The sequence below is a fragment of the Falco naumanni genome, chromosome 5 (genome assembly GCF_017639655.2).
Source record: "Falco naumanni isolate bFalNau1 chromosome 5, bFalNau1.pat, whole genome shotgun sequence".
NCBI lineage: Eukaryota > Metazoa > Chordata > Aves > Falconiformes > Falconidae > Falco > Falco naumanni.
Genome location: NC_054058.1, coordinates 26,239,627 through 26,259,274, shown reverse-complemented (window position 1 = coordinate 26,259,274; position 19,648 = coordinate 26,239,627). Strand labels below are relative to the sequence as shown.

Sequence of the window (19,648 nt, the reverse complement as noted above, 5' to 3'; positions counted from 1 at the left end):
TCCGCGCGCCGGCCCCCTGGTTAAAAAGTTTGAGGACCCCTGCTCTAAGTGGTAACGGGACTAGAGACCTGTGCTAGCAGTATTCACAGGACCTCCGGTGCTGCAGTAATTTCTTTTTCCCCATCTTTGAGCAGCTGTCATGACAGAGTGCAATGAAGTATCTGCCTAATGATGGAAGTTTCTTGCAGATGAAGGTCTGAAATTATTTCCACTAGAGATGCAATGCTCAGCTGCCTCTGTATAAAGGATTAAATTTCCCCCATCCTGAGGGGCAATTCTTTCAATGAAAGTTGTAATACTCTGGCTTGTCCTCAGGACATGCTCTGTTGTACGTAATGCACTCCTTCCCATGGGGGACATCCCTTCAGGACATCAGTGTTCTGACGAAATACAGGAAAGCCACATCCAAAACTTGCAGCTCTCAACTGTCACTGGACTGTTTCTTGAGCTGTTCTATCACAGACTTTCTGGAAGGTCACTCTCTTTATACAGAGCAGATATATTCGGAACTTCTGTTTCCAAGCTCATAATTCTTGTCATGTACACCTAACTAAAGGCATGCAAGTAACACTATTTTCTGAAAGCAGAGTTCACTGTGGCTCATGTTTCTCAAAGTTCCAATGTTTCCTGTAAATGGCAGTATCAAAACTCAAGAACACCAAGCTATTGCACCACAACATCATCAAGTACTACAAAGCAAACAGTTTAGGGAGTGTATGCCATACCAATAACGTGTGCAGTTCACCCTCTTCACATGAATGATCTGAAGAGGTTAAGACAGTATAAAATGAAAACCACGATTTCAGGTTTTTCAATTTCCTTATGAAATTAAAGAATATTTTTTTCTGCAAGAACAAAAGAATTTAAGATTAGCTCCAATGCTTCATTCTAAAAATCAGCATTTATTTCAAATAGCTGACATTTTTCAGGATGTTTTAAAAATGCTACAAGCTTGGCTTCTTTGTTTTTTTAAAAGAAAAATTAAGACTAGCACCTCATGAAAAGGTGCATCTCGAACAGGTCAAATATACAACTGGCTCACACCGTTTTAAAAACACACTCAGTTTTGCCATCAGCCCCTCTGGCAGGGATGGGTTTGAGCACTACTGCGGTACTAACAGTTTTCCTCACAGGTTCCAACGATTCACACACAACAGAGTTACAAACCAATTCAAATTCTATTACATACCTGCCTCCCTCAAAACGATTGATGAGATCTGACACTTTGCTGGACTTTTCCTTTGCAACACTAGACACAGTGGTGGGCGTCTCTTCCTCCATTCTTGGTTTCTGGTTTGATAAAGCTTTATGCCTACGGGTTTGGTACGTAATAGGTGACACCTTCTGCAGATGAATTGGCTTTGGAGGCACTGCAAACAATAACAACAACACCGATCACTCACAAACTGTTTCTTTGAACTACCAAAACATATATGAGATTTTTGCCTAAGAACTTACTACGGTAATGAAGAAGAGGTGCTCTTGGCTTTACTGAACCTTAAAGTTGCTTTATGAATGCAGGGACCTCATACAGGTTTTTTATGCACTGCCTGGTGTCAGGAACTTTGTTATAATTCTTGGATAAAAGGCAAACCATATGTACTTTAACAAGCTAGAAAATTAAAAGGTTTTCTTGTTTGTTTAGTTTTTATAGTGTACTATAGTAAACACATGTGGCCTCCATAAATGCAGGTTTTTGCATTTATGCAAAAGAATTAAGCATAATCAAAGGATCTAGCTGTGCTGAGGAGCTCAAGAGAGATATTTAAATTGCTGCCTCAAAACTCTGGTGCTTTCATTCTTTACCTTCTCCCTTGTGAACTCGGTAATAACAGTCAGTGGAAAAGGTATTTGCCTTCGCCTTTGAGCTTCCTTTACTTATTGAACACTTGTCTATTCATACTACTGAAAACCTGGGCCCCTGAAAATATTTTTTATTCTTCTTCCTTTTTCCCCCATCCCTACCAGAAGTCCTTCTAATTAGATTGTTAACGATCAGTCACTGTTTAATACAGCAGTGACTAGAACACAAAGGACAGGGTGACACATAAAGCAACTGAAGTCACAAGTGCTGGGGTTGTTTACATTCAGGTTCACCCCTTTAAGTGACTATGCAGCATTTGTGGGCAGCAAAAGCACTTCACAGACAGTGCCCGAATGTGTTCCACTATCAGAGCAACGGACCTCCAGCTCCATCAAAAAGAGACACTTAATGGAAAGGTCCTTAATTCCCAAGAACACAACTCTGCTCATTCTCACACCCACTCCCAAAATGTAGTGTGGGGAGAAATGAAAGAATTTGATATGAAATTGAAAAATAAAGACTGTATCTGCCCTTTAATAAAAGGCAGGCATAAACTATCAGGAGTAGGCAATGTCCTGCCAGTAGAACTGCTGGCCCCAAGGGTTCAGCTACCCCTCCACAGGCACCACGCTCCGGCGTGCCACAGGCACCAGCCCTCCGGTAACTACACAGACCTGCCAGGGAGCAAATGTGAAGCGAAGGAGGACAGGAATTGTTATTAGGAACCACATGCAACTCTCACTGTAGAAAAATAAGCACTAGTACAGGATACATGATAGATGGATCTGAAAAAGTCGTGTTCCTTGCATCACTGATTCTAGAATGGCTTGCTGACTGACCCTGGAAAACCTGTGCACCACAGGAATTAGCTTAAGTCCCATCAACTGACATTTGAAAGTGTTGTTGAAAAAACCTCTTGAAAATATACTGTCACAGGCTATGATAAATGTAAAGGAACACTTTGATTAAGGGCAACTTTCCATCTTTACCTTACATTAAATTTATAAGAGGTAATATTTATCTGTGCTTCCAATAACCTAATAGCACTTAAGTGGGATTGTAGTGATTGCTGCAGTCTGAAAAGTACCATGAGGGGCTCCATGAAGAAATGAATGTACCACAGAAAGCTTTAGACTTCAACCATATCAACTACAAATGCTGATAAATGAAATAATCAGAGGGAGAAGGAATAGATTTTCTGTGTATCAGATCCTTTTACTGCGTATAAGTGTATCTTTGGTCTTTTCAAGCTTTATTTTGTATTTATTAACACAAGCAAAAAAGCAGATTTGAGGAAGGATGCAGTGCAGAAAGGATGATGTAAAATACTGCAGTTTTCAAACAGCTACAATGCAACCCTGAAAACAAGCAGAATATTAAATTGTGTAACTGCTTGGGTATCTGTACTAACTGAAGCCCCTCCTGAGAAGCCGCATACACTTGCTCAGCCGCAGCTGCAGTGCAGTGCAGCAGCTTTCCTTATGCTCCCCTCTTCTCAGGGAGTTCGGAGAAAGTCTGGCAGAATTAGGCCAACGAGCATCAGATAATTGTCCAAGTGCTGAATAGCTTGCTGCGCTGACAAAGGCGATGGGACAGCTGAACAAGGAGATGCAAGCGGGCTGGGAAAAAGCAGGACACAACTGAGCGTGGGCACTGCCATTCCCTCAGGGGGGAGACGGAAGGGAAAGGGAATGCTGGGCAGAATTACTGACCAGCACCGCGCTAGTTCGCAGAAACACTTCTTATTCTTGCAATGGATTTTGTATAACCCACAGTCCTGTGAATTCTCTTATTTAATGGACTCTTCAATTCTTTGATTCTTTTGTACATCTCATAACATGTTAATAGCCTCACAAGGATATATTAAAACTACTAAGCTTGAGGGAATTAATGTCTACTGATAAAGCAGAAGGAATTAGTTGGAAGCTATTTTTATACTGGATCCACTGGGACAAAAATCAAATTCTAGGACATTCTGTGGAGGTGTCTCACACTTTTGCAGCTATTACAGAAAAATCCCCAGTTTAGCAGCATTTCAGTAGGGCAAGCATGAGGAACTTCTGGCCAAACTGGACAATCCCAGTATACTGAAAATCCCTGTAAAGTCTTCAGAGGAGAACCACAAACCAAACAGCCATGCCAATTCACTAATGTAAGATATTTTGTTCTTTACTCCCTATTACCACCTAACAGATAACTTTTCCCCTAATCAGTTGCTCCTGTAGCTACTGTAAGTTTTAGAAATAGAGCAATGGGAAAATGACAGTCACAAGATCAATGAAAAGAAAAGAATCAGTAGTGTAAAAAAACCTGCAAACCTTCCTGAAAGGTCAACCTTGTTAGCAGGGATTATGGAAAACAAATTCCATTAATTCTCCCCTCAATGTACTTCTGTAGTGTTTTGTTTTAATCAGATTATTTTTCAATGTGCACACAGCAGGATCTTAAGGAGAAAAAAAAAAGATAAAAGACTAGCCCATTGTAATACCCTGCATAATACAGAGCTCTGTCTGAGTCTATAAATACTCTTGTCTCTATACTTTAGAATTTTGAGCTCATTAGGGGATGTGAACTGCATATTCTACCCAAAGAAAACCCCTCGGTATACTCAGGTAGCTGCTACTGTATAATGCTAGCCAAAATACCTACTCAAGATTTAAGCTGCAGTGCCTAGTTGTGCATTCAGCTTTGTACATATACATAAGGAAATGGGACGTAATGCTACAAAATGGCTCAAACGGTGCAAGCACCTTTGCTGACTGCAAAGCATATTAGCAAAGAAAGTTTCTCTTCTCTTAGAAAGTATAACACAGTCAATCTCCCTCTATGCATTTAACTCCTGCCGGTTAAAAATGCTTCTATGCTTTCATTCAATGAAAATACACACAGTCAAAAGTTCCTGTGGTAAGCAACTACAGCTTTCCTGGCTGAGTCATCCTTCATCAGCTCCTTGCACGCTCCATCACCTTCAGGAAGATCAGATGAGCACAGTTGGACAGATACCAAAGATTTACACTCACCAGAACAGTACAAAATGACTAGGAACTGAGACTCAGCAAAAAGAAAGAAAAAGTTCTCTCCTCTTTAGGATGTACATTTCCACATGTTTATATCACATGAGAACAAGTATCTTCCAATATTATATTATAAAAAAAGACTAATAATAATTGGATGTGCTTTGTTCTCTCATTTGTCTTCTTTCTGGAAATAATGTTTGGAATTTAGCACTTTTGTTGATAAATGAAACATTGCTACAGGTTTCTTAAATCACCACTGAGACTGGAGAAGTCTAGCTAGAAACAGCTCTCAGTTGCAGTTCAATTTGCCTTTAATTGTAGAACTTTCATTTGCCAGAAGTGCAGTCTACATCCCAGACCTTTAAGAGGTCTCTGGGACCAGGGCACTGAGTAAGTTCAAAACTACAGACTATATTATAATCAACTGAGAAAGGAGGACAGAACTGATGCCACACAGAAGATAGTCAGCTGAAGTCCGCGTGCTGAATACTTCGTGTCCATACCATTTCACAGTAGCACAAACCAGCCTGTCTTCTGGAGTGGAAAATCATCTCCAACCCAAACAAAAATGCCTCTTCAGCCTCAGCAGGAGATTCACAAGTACTCCTAAGCACTCATTAGGAAAATTTACATGAGCAACTGATGCACAGTCTTGAACTGACAAGACATTTCACTGCTTTGAAGAAGTGTTGACATTTCAACATATTTTCCATCCTACAATAAAAATCTGCTTGGTACAGACAACAGTTTCAGTGCCCAGTATTTAGTAATTGGGCCTTATATAAAACTCATGCAAGAGGTTCAAAGAGCAGTGACCAGAAGAAACTAGAAAAAACTGGTCAATTTGTACATGTCACTCCACATGCGTTCTGCTATTGCTAGGTTCAGATCACTACCCAAATATTTGTAGGTAAGGGCAAATTTCAAATTATCTAACAATTTGCTTCATCTCTTGTGCATCATATTTGCCTTGGAATTCAGTAGTGTATTTCACTATTTCCATTGACTACCTCCAGTCTGGATTAGTCCACTCTATCAGAGAACACATTGCACTGACGCAAAGGCAAAGCAACGTGTTTCACAGCTGGTCCAGACTGTGACTGCTTTTCTCCACAGTCCTGATTACTTTGCTTAACTCACTTATCAGCCTTCAGTCAGTTTCAGGCATTGTTCCAAATTTGTAAAGATTTTCAATAATCAAACTGTACTCAACACAGAAATCTGACATACAAGTTGTTAAATTGTTAATAGAAGGAATTATTGGGGAACAAAAACTGCTCTTTTACTGTCAGAGTTTCAGACTGCTGTTTGCTTTCTCCTTGAAATGCTGGGGTAGTGGGGGAGGGGAATAAAAATGAAAAGGAAGAATTTTATATTGGACTCTGTGCAGATATTTATTCACTTGATCCAGCTATCCTGAGTTTCCCAATATTTAAACTACTTCTCAGAGACCAAGTGCAGACAAAAGAGGCTCAGAGTCCAGGGTTCACTTCAAGTGTAAGATTTTGGACATTTTTACTCTATATCAAAGCTCTATTTCACCTATTAAAGCTAAGTTTACTAAAACTAGCTGTAACCCACCTGTAATGCAGCCTCAAAGTCATCTTTCAATCTTTCATTTTAATTATATAGATTTTGGTAGGTTACAGGAAGGTCATTTTGCAGTTAGTTCATCAACAACCAAATACACTGCATTACAATTCAGGTCTGTCACCTTGTTTCCCTTCACTGTGAAAGCACACTTAGTATTTGTATGACTAGCACCACCATTTTGAAAAATATTTCCTGCTAGTATAAACCAAAAACGTTTCTATACCTCTACAGGAAAAGCTCTTAAAAAAAATAGCAAACATAATTAAACCATTAAACTAGAGCAATTCAGTTTGCTTGGATCATTTGGACTCCCAAATGCTTCTCTTGTTCATTCTATTCTGTTTTGCTTCAAATGAATAAAAAGGCCAAAAAGATACATTATATAATTTCAATATGATGCACATATTTAACAGAAATAAACAGAGAAAGATGTAGGACCCATGAACAAAGGATGCACAAAATACTATTTACAAAAGTATTATTGAATATAATCTACACAGCTGCATTTCTTAGGTTACAACACTATCCCTGGCTGTGCCACATTTTGGAGAAAGCAATTTTGACAAACACAGAAGTCATGGCTAGGAAAGAGCAACAACAGCTGCATAACTACTTGAATGAATAGGGTCCAATAATATCCAACTCCTAATTTATCTAACAGCTAAAATTGATAATAAGTGGGCTGGCCTTGTTTTTGAAATGCTTAAAATCTTTTTATTCATTGCTCATTTCTGTTTATCCATTAAAAGATTTCTAAAATATTTTTCTTGGGAAGAACATGTGTTATCCTATTAACTCAGCTGCAGCTAGGAACTAGTACAGAAAGACTACTCAAATAAGTAATGTTTACATACAAATGCTAAAAACATCTTCATTTAGTGAACAATACTGGCAAAAGCTCTATAAAAACAAAGAATACAGGAAATACAACTTTATTTTGCACTTATTCTCCCTAAGTAAACAGAATTTTCTTGACACCCCAATGAATTTCTTCCCCACTTAACTCTAACACGAACTCGGGACTGATGCAAAATTCTTTGAGATGTGTTTTCTTATGAAGTGATACACAGATTGTTAAAACCACTTCATGATGACTCCACGTGATTCTAGTTTCTACACGTGATTTAAATGTGATCTATTTTTCTGTAAGTAATTCTGGTTTCTGTCATATCAGCACCGTGTATCAGAATTCAGTTCACTGAGCAGAATCATGATATCAGTCTTCTAAACTCATCTTTTTTAAAACTTTTGAGATTAAGTTCCTAATTGCACGTCACTCCTACAAGACATCAGTCCAGATTCACTTTGAATCCAAGATTTCCAGAACACACTCTTTGTTGTGATCAACCTCAACAGAATCATCAGTATTACTGAGCAGACCCTATAAAAAGATAGTTTGAGGTTTAGATATGCAAAGTCAACATGTTAAGTTGGTCTACTTAGCTTCTAAAAGTGAAGATACAATTCATGGACAGAAAGAAATCTACTTCTACTGTGCAGACATTATTGCTCAGCTTTTACTGCACAAAGTTCCCTACCGACTAGCCACTTCTTGAGCAGAGAAGGTATTTAACACTTGCTGCCTAGCAGTAACATTTGAGATAAAAAGTGTAGCCAGACCTATGTGCTTGTAACATATGAATAAGTCCAACTTTCCTTCTGAGAACCTTTTTCAGCAAAATATCAGAAATGACAGATTCATAAAGCGTTTACAGAACAACTACAGTAGCAAGCTTTTACACCACTATTTTCCAACTGAACAAATACAGTTCTTTCAAGGTGCTCTGCTTCTCTTGAAGTCTGAGATGAAGAACAACTCCCCTAACAAAAATATTTAAGACTGCTTACCTTGTGGCTTTGGATTTGAAGCTGAACGTGGGGACTGTTTGACTGGCACACTTCCATTTATTCCCTGAGCCGCTTCATTGTATACATTCTGCTCAACTAGCTTGCTTGGGGCATCTACTGTGCAAGTGCTAGACAATACTAAGGACTTTGGACAGATACTGCTGCCTGAAAAACAAATACAAAACCCGAGGAGTTAGAAACAGGATTAAATATAAGGTAGAATGACTATAAACACATTTATTAAGTGCTAACACATCTATATAGAGAAAATTAGAATACTCATCTACCCTTTAAAAGTGCCTTATCCTAAAAACATACTTGCCTTTCACTGGAATTTATTATGTTGTTTAAAACTTGAAGAGCTGGATACAAAAAAAGACCTCCACTGTGACTAACCTAAGCTTTCCTATAGAAAGATTACAATTCTAACAGACTTTTTTCCTGTCTGAATTGTTAAACTCCCTGTTCTACAAAACTGTAGAAGAAACAGCATTTTTGTTCAGTCAATCTATATTTATATTCAAAGTGTCCACAAAACGTTATACATTCAAAAAGTTTATTTTACTACAGAAGGTAGCACCCAAAAATTAGCTAAACATACTGCAGCTGTTTTTTGTAGGAAAGGGCTCCTGTTGCAAATATTAAAAAAAATATATTAATCAGCAAAGCATAAAGCTAGCCGACTCATCTATTAATTTCTTCCTAGCGGAATGGAATTTATTTTGATTAAGAGGATCAATATGCAGCTATTGGTAACAAAGCTAGGACAAAACATAAAGCAAAGCATATTCACACACTGGAAACTGTAATAAAAGCACTTATTAGAATGTGGTGACAAAAGCCTAAAGCATGCATTTTTGTTTTCAGGTATGAAAGAAATTGGTTCTGTAAACAATCAGAAATTTCAAATAATAATATGAAGGACCTTGATATCTCATTTAGGTCAATATTCATTCACCTCTAAATCAAAAAAAAATTCACAACTTTTTTTGTGAGGAGCAAGGGAGAGGAGGAAACCCCATTTATCATTTATTGTGGTGTTGTCATAATTATTTTCATTTTTAACAACATGATTAGGGTAGAGTTTGGACACTTCAATTTATTGTTACTATTTGCCATCATTTTACCTTTGCTTGCTTGTGCCAGTAGAAATGCAAGCATAAGTTGGGTTTTCTTTGCATGTTCCCAAAAAAAGCAAATCCCAAACCCATCCAACTATTTAATAAGGTGATCTGCAGCGTGTGGACCCTCTGATTTAATCCATTTCCCTCTCCCATGGCAAAATCCATCATATCAAGCCATTCCTAGCAACAGCCAAGCCTGCTCTTAGAACAGCAGTGGAAAGAGACGCTATAGCTATTGCCCAACGATGCTTAAAAATTCTTCAGTGTTTTTTGGACTCCAACAATACTTTCAAGTATTCATGCTTTGTTCTTAGAAGCTTGTTTTTCATTTTAAATATTGAAGTAGCCCTACACCAAAAAAGCTGCCTCTACAAACATGGAGACCCTCCCAGGTCCATGGCGAGACCAACAACTCGCTCTACCAAAGCGCCAGTACTCTGACCACCACCTGCAGCTGCAGCATGGCATCTTTGCCTTTCCCATTTCATTCAATTAGCAAGTGATCTGCCAAGAACGTAAAGGTGACTAGGCCCAGAACAATGTGGATAAACTAACAAGGCCCACCACATACGGAACCTTCTCAGACATTTGTGATCTTAGGCAGAAATTCCTTTTGTATTGCTCCACACATAAAAAGTTGTATCGTACTACAGCAGTGGGAGCTCGGTCCCACGCCATTCCTCGATGCCTAAGAAGGTACCTTAAGTGCTGATTCTGTTCCTCCTATGGAGGTGGGAGTACTGAAAGCTCTTAGATGGACCAAGGTGATGGTACAGAGGGTCATAACAGCAAGCCTTCCTCGTCTCTATCAAAGAGCCATCAGGCTGAATTTCCCTGTCCTACAGAATCCCATACCATACTATAGCAATTTACACTCCAACTGCAGAATCAGGTAATTCAGAAACAAATTTAAAAAAGAGTAACTCCTGCAGGATCAGTACGATGCACAAGTACAAGTCAGGTGGGCGCACATAATTTATGAATCTACATTCAGATCACTCTCATAACTCTGCAATGAGGGTGGAAGTGTGAAGTATTAGAGCTTTCTGAAAACCATTTTGCCTGCAGATTTGACAACTAATACGCTTCAAAATCTCCAGCTCCCCAACTGCAGCTCAGTAAGGGGCGTTGCTGCTGTCAACCGTACAAGAGAAAGTTGTAATTCTCCATCAGACTGGTACCTTGTTTATTAAAAGGATTCCCTAAGAAAGCAAGGTGCTGCTGGGGTCAGAATAGGAGCTTATTTTACATACACAATGTTATTAAGGCATTTACTCCTGTTTAGGGTTTTCACTCATGATTACTTCAAGCCGGGACAGATGCAGAGCTGCTGCTAAGAACAGGATAGCTCTGGGGTCTGCCACTCTTCCTCCATCCTCATCAACATCTGCTCCAGCTTCTGCTTCTGGCAACTCCTTCCCCTATGCCAGCACCAGCGCTCATCCAACCACACAGTGAGATGAGCAGCAGAAATGATGCATCTGCCTTAAGAATCGATGTTGTTGTCACCATCACATGCCCCCTGCTATACTGGAAAATACTAATTGCATTCAGTGGGCAAAAGGCATTTTGTAAAGCTCATCCACTGTAATATAAAACCATAACACAACAGAAAAGATTGCTTCTCTGTAGCAGGATCTTTTGCAACTGCTTACGGTATACAAAAGCTCCAAGAGGTGTTCTCACTCAAGACGTGCTCTGGCTTCACACATCTAACAAACTCAGCACATGGGGAGTGCAGGAAACAGAACATCTTCAAATTCATTATTGTTGTACAAGCTATTGTACAAATTACTTATCCTGTCTGGAAGCCATATTTGCTGGAGACGGACACGCTACAGACATTTAAACAATATTCCAAACTAGTAATTCTGCTGATCATGTCACATCCTCGAGCTGTGTGTTTTGAAGAGTAAGGCAGCCATATCAGGATGAGCAGCTTTCTTTACGTGTAAAGCTGGAATGGGAAAAGGTAATGAAAATATAGCTACACCATACTCCTATACAAAATTGAGTAGTCAAATCCCTTGGAAAAAAGCATCCTTTAATATCTCTGGGAATCGGAGCCTCAGTTTCTATCCAGGGAAGGCTGTATCTTTCCAGGTGATGTAGACAAGAAAATTGTGGCAGAAATACTGAAATTTTCACCACAGACTTGTATCTAGTGTATTGTATGTAAGTGTATTATAACAGAAGCCCAAAACATGTAATCGTCAGTACATTACAAAAATACCAAATACTTGCTGCACAATCAGCAGCATACATTTCAGTAGGGTTTCTCAATGCTGTCCATTTAAGCAAGCAGTAACATAGTCTACCTTTTAGAAATACAGTTGTTGCCCTGCAGGTACAACTTAAAATACCATTAGATATGCAAAAAGTCAGACATGCTGGAAAAACCTGCAGCTCTTGCTGAGCTGAAGTAGATTCCCATTGTGATTATTTCTGACCTGATTAAAGAAACACTTGTGTATGACTGCTATTCCTATGCATTGTAATGACCGAGAAATTTTACTGAAGTCAGAAACACAACATACAACAAAATACTACCAGCCAGTTACTGTGTTCACTAGCACAGGATTAATATAATGCCTCTTATAATTGGGGCTGATTAAACACACTGAAAAGGAGAGAGAGGGGGGGAAAGTTTTAACGAAATTTAAAAAGGGGATAGGCAAGAATGTAAGCAAGGAAGAGGAGGATATTACTAACAGAAAAGAGAAGTAAACACTGTAAATTTGATAAGCACTCTAATTATTTTGCTTATCATCTGCAAGGAAATGAGAAGCTAAAATGCTTGCAAACATGCCTGCATCTGGAAGGATGTTTGAAGGTAGGTGATGCATTATTTATTTTTTCAGAGCATTCTAATTAGAAATAACTTGGACCCATGATCATGTAATCAAACATGATCAGCCAGCCTGAAATGCCAGTAACAAAAAAAATGGCTTATTTATATTCACAAAAGGTTAAACTATTGTTTTAGTATTGCATAGATTCTTCCATCAGCAGTTCCATAAGCTTCAGGAAGACAATCTCCACACCATTGGGTCTTCTATCATATTTATTTTGTTTTGTTTATAATAAACAGTGCATCTATACTTTCCAGCACTGCCTAATTTTTACTGTCATTGTGATCCCACTCTCAATCATACAATCTGAATGAAAGAACTGCAGCATTTCTGGATATAACCAAAGTCTATGAGAAAAGGGTTATTCTCTTGTGACTGTCAGGAGGCAAAATTTAAGTCTCAAATTACTTCTCAAAATTATAGAGAGTTATGTATACCTAAGGTGTTAAGTGCCAAGAACATCTGCCATAATGGCTGTGGTCTTCATGTTCTACTGCTAGATATTTTCATGCAAGACTATTGCAAAGCTTCAGCCTTCCTACTCATCTCTGGATGTATGTGGAGGTTCGGCTAATAGTCTATTTATGAAAGCATCGGTTTAGCCACAATAACCTACCTAACCACACAACCTCCTGATCAGTTCAGAAGAGCATTAAGTAGCACTGACACTACAAGAGACTAATTCAACCCATCCACTTACTCACCAAACACTACAGGAGCTGCAGCAAGGCCAGGACATGACTGAGCAGCTTCATGAGCACAAACAAGGCAGTCTCGCCTGGGCAGTTGTAACAACAGATTTGCTGAGGCCTGAGCAGGAAATCTAGTAAATCAGGTCATGGATTTTACTCACAATTGTGTCCAAACCTGCCCTCTAAACAAAGTTTCTAGTAACTTGGTACCTACCCTTCTCAGGTTTGTCCTGTATGTGAGAGGAACCGACGTGTTACTGAGAGGCTTATACTGCTGATGCATACCCAAACATGTTTTAGGAATACCTGGACTAAGCTCAAACAATCTGAAAATTAGGGAGTATGGAGGAGGAGAGTAGGAAGTCTGGAAGTCCAAGTTTCTCTCACAAGGGAAAAAAAAAAAAAAAAATCTACCTTCCTCCAAATTCTATTAGATGCCACCCACTGAAGTTAATTACACATTTTTGTTTCAATATATCTTCACCTCTCCTATCACAGTGGTGACAGAGTTGTGAATGCTTTGCAGCTGCAGAATAATACAAAAACTTCATACTGATATTCTGTTCTGTGCGGATGAGCGGTAAAGGTTAAACATCAGGTCAGCCTTCACTGTGGTGAGCCACGGCTGAAATAAAGTGAACAGCTGATAACCCAATGCTGTAAAAAGAGAAAAAAAATAACTTTTGCTGAAGTCAGGAGGGCTACCTCACTGAAGAAATTAGTTTTCGTTCTGCAAGAAGGTGATGATGAAAAAAATAATAGGCAAATATCCGAAGGTTTAGAATTATCTTTGAAAAGTGGAATCTTGGCTAAGCATAGGATACAGATCGGGTTCTATTAAGGATTAGTTCAGATATGTACGCTGGCAAAACGCAAAAATGTAGAGGTTTTTCTTGAAAAGCTCTTCTCCAGACACAAGCAAAAATATTCTAAGCTCAACAGAAGAAGATAGACCACTTTCTGGGAATAATGAAGATGTAAAGCATATAAGGCTATTATTTCTCACTGCATGGGAATATTCCTAGAGCTACTAAACAAATATTATCCTCCTTTTCATATCATTTACTGCAGGGAGTAAATGAATCTTCAAGTAAATAAGGTAGACCTAAATTGTAGGTAGCAAAAAGTATATCAATACTGCTTTTTTAATTCAATGACCTCTGTAAATGCACTCACATCTGATGGCAAAGTTAAACAGATGAAACAAATTGAACTTAAAACTGGCAGGCCAAACACTACACAATACTTGCTAAGAACTAGAAAATAGCTTCTTGGTGGCTATGCTGCCTTACATAATAACACAGAACAGAGGTTTCAAATTGTGGGATGCATAACAGAGTATGTGAACCACTCGCAACAATACACAGTGCAGTAATACAGAAGGAGAACGGAAACAAACCTCAGCAAGTTTAACTGTGCGCATCACAAGATATTTTAAGAACAGAATCAACTTTGTCTTTTGAAATAATTTCATTTCTAACAGAGTAAGGTGGGTGATGCAGAGTGTCCCAATTCAAAGTAGATAGGTACCCATATGTGTCTGCTTTAAGATTAAACATTACTGCACTGGTTTGGTGTGTGCATATTCATGAGACACAAGCACTCAGTGTTGCCTTTCCCATACTTTGCCAAGTTTTATAGTTGTTCTGGTTGGAAGAAAGTGTGGAGGAATGAAGCTGGGTTAATTAGCATTGATAATATACAACTGTGGGCTGGCTTCGGGGCAGCGGGTTGGCTGATGTAGATAAGATGCAGTTGTGGCTGGTTCCCGTTGAATGGTTAAGCAGCCAATGAAGAGAGGGCAGCCAACAAAGAGAGAGCAGGAAAGGGAGGAGGAGAGACCTGGATGAGGAGAGACAAAGAGAAGGCAGCAGAGGGACTGGCATGAAGAGTATGAAGAAACAGCACAAACAGTACATCGACCTTTGAGCCCTGGGGGGGGATTGATGGCCATGCCAGGGCAAGGCATGCTAACTACTTAGTGAAGTTAACTTGGTATGTGATGGTAAAAGACCTTGTTGCAGCTGGCTAGTTTTGGGAGTGCTGCGACAAAACCATGCATCTTTCCCACAGTAACTTTCATTTTTAGACTGAAATAGAACTTATAGTAACTGCTACTGAAGAGGTACAGTTTGCCAAGTTACCAGCTGTGGATGCTACCACATTTAAATCAGCGGCCCCTTCAAGATTATAAACTCCAAGCTTTAACAGGAAACACTGAAATATTAACAAAGTAAGATTTATAAAAAAATCTCCTGATCTCAGTCTTAGTATACTGTATGCCATATAAAGGACTGAATGGTGAATTTCACATTCACTACAAATGTTCTGCCAGCAGTGGCTACAGCAGACTCACTCAGTGTGCCTTAGTCTGTTGTCGTGTCTGGTTGTGATCTTCATTCTTTTGGCTCTGATCTAATACTCATTTCCATGTAGGCAGACCTGCACATCTGCTGAGTCTTATTAAAATTAGTAAGTCAGCAATTAATGGGATTATCTTTCAACATTTCTCTAAATTTTGGATTAGCACAATAATGTAACATGCACTGCCTGTGCTGTTCAAATAAAACAAAAAGCACTGTACAGGATTTCAAGCTACTTTTTCCCCAGACTGAGTCCCAAACACTATTTCCTTAGAAGTAATTATGGTTTCTCCATGCAACATGCACTGATTACAGTACATTCCTCATCAGAGAGGGCACATTTGGGAATCGGGAATATGGAGATGGAACAAGAGGAAAGGAAATGCAAAGCAAGTAGAAAAACCACCTTCAACATCTGGAGTCTTTAAAATCAAAGTTAATTTGCTAGAAGTCCAAGTGGTATATACTATAAATGTTAACTAGTCACATAAAACTGAAAAAGTATCAGTGGACAGCTTTTTAAAACCATATTAAAAAGGCATAGTTTTGATCCTTCAGAGAACAAGTCCCCCTGTATTCACCAGCATCTTCACCTTTCCCTGACCAGACCACTATCTTCACACTGTCACCTACAGTCTTAGCAGAGCCACCACGCACTGATCACTCACTTTTTGGAGGTGGATGGTAGTGAAATCGATGCTTAGGGATAGAGAAGCTGGAAGGTTACTGATGGCCATAGGGAGGAATTACAAAGCACTGCTCATGAGACGGGTTGCAGGGGCTGCAAGTCACGGAGATAAAGTGTGACAACCTTATTCCTGGCCCTTTGCTGCTGTGGCTTTCCACTCCTACCCTCTTCCCTCATCATAGGGAGAGGAGGTAGCAAGTCTTTGGGCCTTGCTACTGATTCAGCTTTAGCTGGCAGGACCCCCAGAAACCTGTCACTGCTGCTTCCCCACCACAGGGCAGTGGGGCTGCTGGACGGAGCCGGCAGAACCACCCAGCGCAGTGGCTGAAGCACACTGGCATCTCCCTTGACTGGAAAATTATGATTTTGAGTAGGCTGCCAATGCACAGCTTGTGGTTTGAAAGTAGCAGCTTATGACTGAAGTCCTGTGCCAAAAACACAGCATCTCTTACTCCAAGGTTCTTATGAGTCACCTACACTTGTACAGACTGGGACAATGGCTTTGCTGATGGCAGTCATTCATCAACTATGTAATGAATAATGGAGGTTTCTTATATGAACAGAGATAATCAAAGTTGAAGCCACATCTCCAGAAAGACATATGACTGAAGAGAAAGCCAGAGTACGAGGACTTCTGTTTACAGGAACCAAGCACTGCTCTTTCACAAACGTAGTTCCTGTATTAACAAAACATTCCCTCAAACCTTGTTTTCACTTTGGTCTTTGAACAAGTATTATCAAGCTGAAAACCTAAAGAAAATATGCCATAGTGTTTTTTTACTTGTAAAGACTTCTCATGGCTTGTTTTTCACAAAACAACATCAATATCTCTTTCAGCAGTTTTGGACAGTATCTTTTCTTTCTTTTATATTAAGCCTATCTACAAGGCCTAAGGGTGGCCATAGTTCCTGACTCTACAAGCCACGTACCATGAGCTTCATATAGTAAAGAACCACAAGGTTACAGTGGAGAAAAAGAAAAGCAAGAAAGAAAGAAAATGGGTACAATAAGCAGTGGCAGCTTCATCACTCCAGGATAAGGCAAGGTAAGTAGATCCCGTAACCAAAGTCATCTACCCTGCTGCTACTGGCTCATTTCTACACCTGCTAACTTCAGGTAATTCCTCCTTCCTTGTCAGCACAGCCTTTTGCCAGTTCTATAACACATAATGGCAACTTTCAGCTCAAGAACTGCTTCCCACACGGCTGTGTGTCACAAAGTCAAGGAGCGTCCTGACTACGTAAGTCACCCTCTTCCCCTGTTGCGACTGTGGGAACACGGGCAAGCTCTGTATCTGAGGGTCACTTCCTTGCCTCCCCATGAGCTCTTTACAGCTTCCTACATGTTTGACAAAGGAAGGGGCCGAGTAAGGTTTGTGTGGCTTTCTTAAGTACCCACTGCATTAATACTGCTATTTTGATTATGAATGCTAGCACAAAAAAAGACGAACAGGATGCACCTCCACCAAGTTCTCCCCCAACTATTTTTTCCTTTTGGTTTTCTGCGTAGAACTATGCGAGGTAAGCAACATCCCCTCAAATATTATTTTACTTAACACTGAGATCTTTTCACTGAGTTTTTAATTGGCACCAGCATATTCTGCACAGATGACAGTCATCATTTTCTAAATGTCCCAAGCTCCCATTTACTAATTAAGACACCCTGTTTGTATAAGCAGACTCACTGATCACAAAAGAATCACTTGTGTGAGCAAGTGTTGCAGCACAGAGCCCTGTGTGTTTCTTTCACTTCATTTGTCCAGTCTTAAAATGATTTATTTTCTTCTTGTTACAATATATAAGATAAACAGCATGACACCATGCTAGGCAGCACAGTCTAACTTCATATGAAGGACAGCATCTGCACTACTTGGGTCAGGTGAAGGAAAAATGCAGCTGATTGTATCTCATCCAAACCATTGGAATGATTCAAGAGGCAATATTAACATATACTTACTAGGAAAGTGTAGTGATAACTCAGAAAACGACAAAAACAGCTTCCCCTCTATAACCGATAAGTCATTATGAAGTAACAGTGTGTTTGGATTTTTAGACAAATACTAGCAGTTTTTTAAAAAATAAATTTGATCTGACTATAAATTTCACCATTTTGCTCCATTTACGCTGCTTCAGAGGACTTCTCTAACAAGCCAGTCACTGACATTTTCATCTTATACTCTGCCTGGTGATCTGTGCAGTTATTTCATATTCATCTTAACTTAGGGCTATTTTAGAAAATGTGCATATGCTTGAAAACATGAAATTCGCTACTTCTGTTGATAAAAGGACTAAAAGAAAGTATTTTTAGAAAAAGGATGCTAAACCAAAACCCAAAAAAAAATCAACAAAAAAACAACCCACAGACCCAAGGCGGGGGGTGGGGGTGGAATCTAATTACAGAAGGTTGAAACTGTAATTGATCTATTACTTCAGAAAATCTGAGCAGAAGTTGTTGAAATAAACACACTGATAGCATTCAAGTCATTTATAATATATCCAAAACTCAGAACAGCCACAGATCCAAACAGAAGTCAATTATTCAATACAAGCCAATAAAGTTACCACTGATAGATGGAAACCGCTTCCCACATCCAACTCCTGAGGCAGTCTGTGTGTGCAGCCAGCATCTGACAACCTGAAGCCCATCCAGCAGCCAGCTGTCACAGACACAAGTTGTTCCACCCATTCCCCTCCCTCCTCCTGGCCGTCTGCTCCCACCACTTTCTGTGCATCAGTGCTGGCACGCATTCAGCCCCAGGATGCAGTCTGGGAAAGTTAAGTCATCAGAAATGTAACCCCACCAAAAAAATAAAGCAGCCAGTTTCACGCATTTGTTCACCTTGGATGCACCACAGCTTGGCCAAAGATAGAAATTTATTGATGAGGAAAGGAATACAAGACTCCCTTTCCAGAAGCAAGTAGCCACTGGATAACGTTAATCACATTGAATCACATCTCAGTGGGGTTGGAGCAAACAGTAGGGAAGGGGGGGGGGGGTGTGTAGCTCTGTGTGTATGAGTCAAAAAACTATTCTCTAAAAATGCATGGCTTCAAAATTTAAAGTAATGCCCTAATTAAAGAACAAGCTGCATGGTATTAACTGCACAATAGCATCACAACAGGCTACCAGGCACTACCCCCTGTTCTGTGAAAGTTTACAAGCGAATATAAAATTATGAACTTAATAAAGAACAAAGCTCCGATGGAGGGAAACAGGCGGTTGCTCGTCCCTTACAGCAGCATCAGCGGTGCAGCTGTGCGGCACCCCGGCTGCTCCGTGGCAAATGCCTTTCCTCCCCCAAGCCAGGGGCAGGCAGCCCACTGTCAGGCTCCCCAAGCAATTCAGTCTCCCTGCCAAGTAATTAACAACCATCATCTACGAAACACAGAAAAACAAGCAGCTCCCTGGGAATGCTCTCTGCACCAAAACAGAAATATAAAGAACCCAAAGCTGGACACTTCACAAGAATTCAAGTGCTTCCTGCTTTTGACCTGGTTGGGAAAAAAAAAAAAAAAAAGGGGAAGAATAGTCACAAAAAGCCTGATTTAAGTACATTTAGGGCCTTCCTGTGAGATCATTCAAGAAGGACCTTTCTTGCCCAGTCCTTTTAAAGTCTACAATAATTACGCCAGCTTTTACATTGTCTCTTGTCCATAAGGAGTGAGAG

The 19,648-nt window shown here is 39.7% G+C and overlaps 1 protein-coding gene across 7 annotated transcripts in view; it reads right to left on the bottom strand.

Annotated features, from left to right (window-relative positions):
* Positions 1 to 19,648, bottom strand: part of FGD4 (FYVE, RhoGEF and PH domain containing 4) — a 110,955-nt gene that overhangs the window by 30,178 nt on the left and 61,129 nt on the right. For all 7 annotated transcript variants that reach the window (XM_040594033.1, XM_040594034.1, XM_040594036.1 and 4 more), the window contains 2 exons: positions 8,263 to 8,427; positions 1,190 to 1,370 (listed from right to left, as the gene is read on the bottom strand). In XM_040594033.1, the coding sequence (XP_040449967.1) occupies positions 1,190 to 1,370; positions 8,263 to 8,427 (346 nt within the window). The remainder of the gene's footprint in view (positions 1 to 1,189; positions 1,371 to 8,262; positions 8,428 to 19,648) is intronic.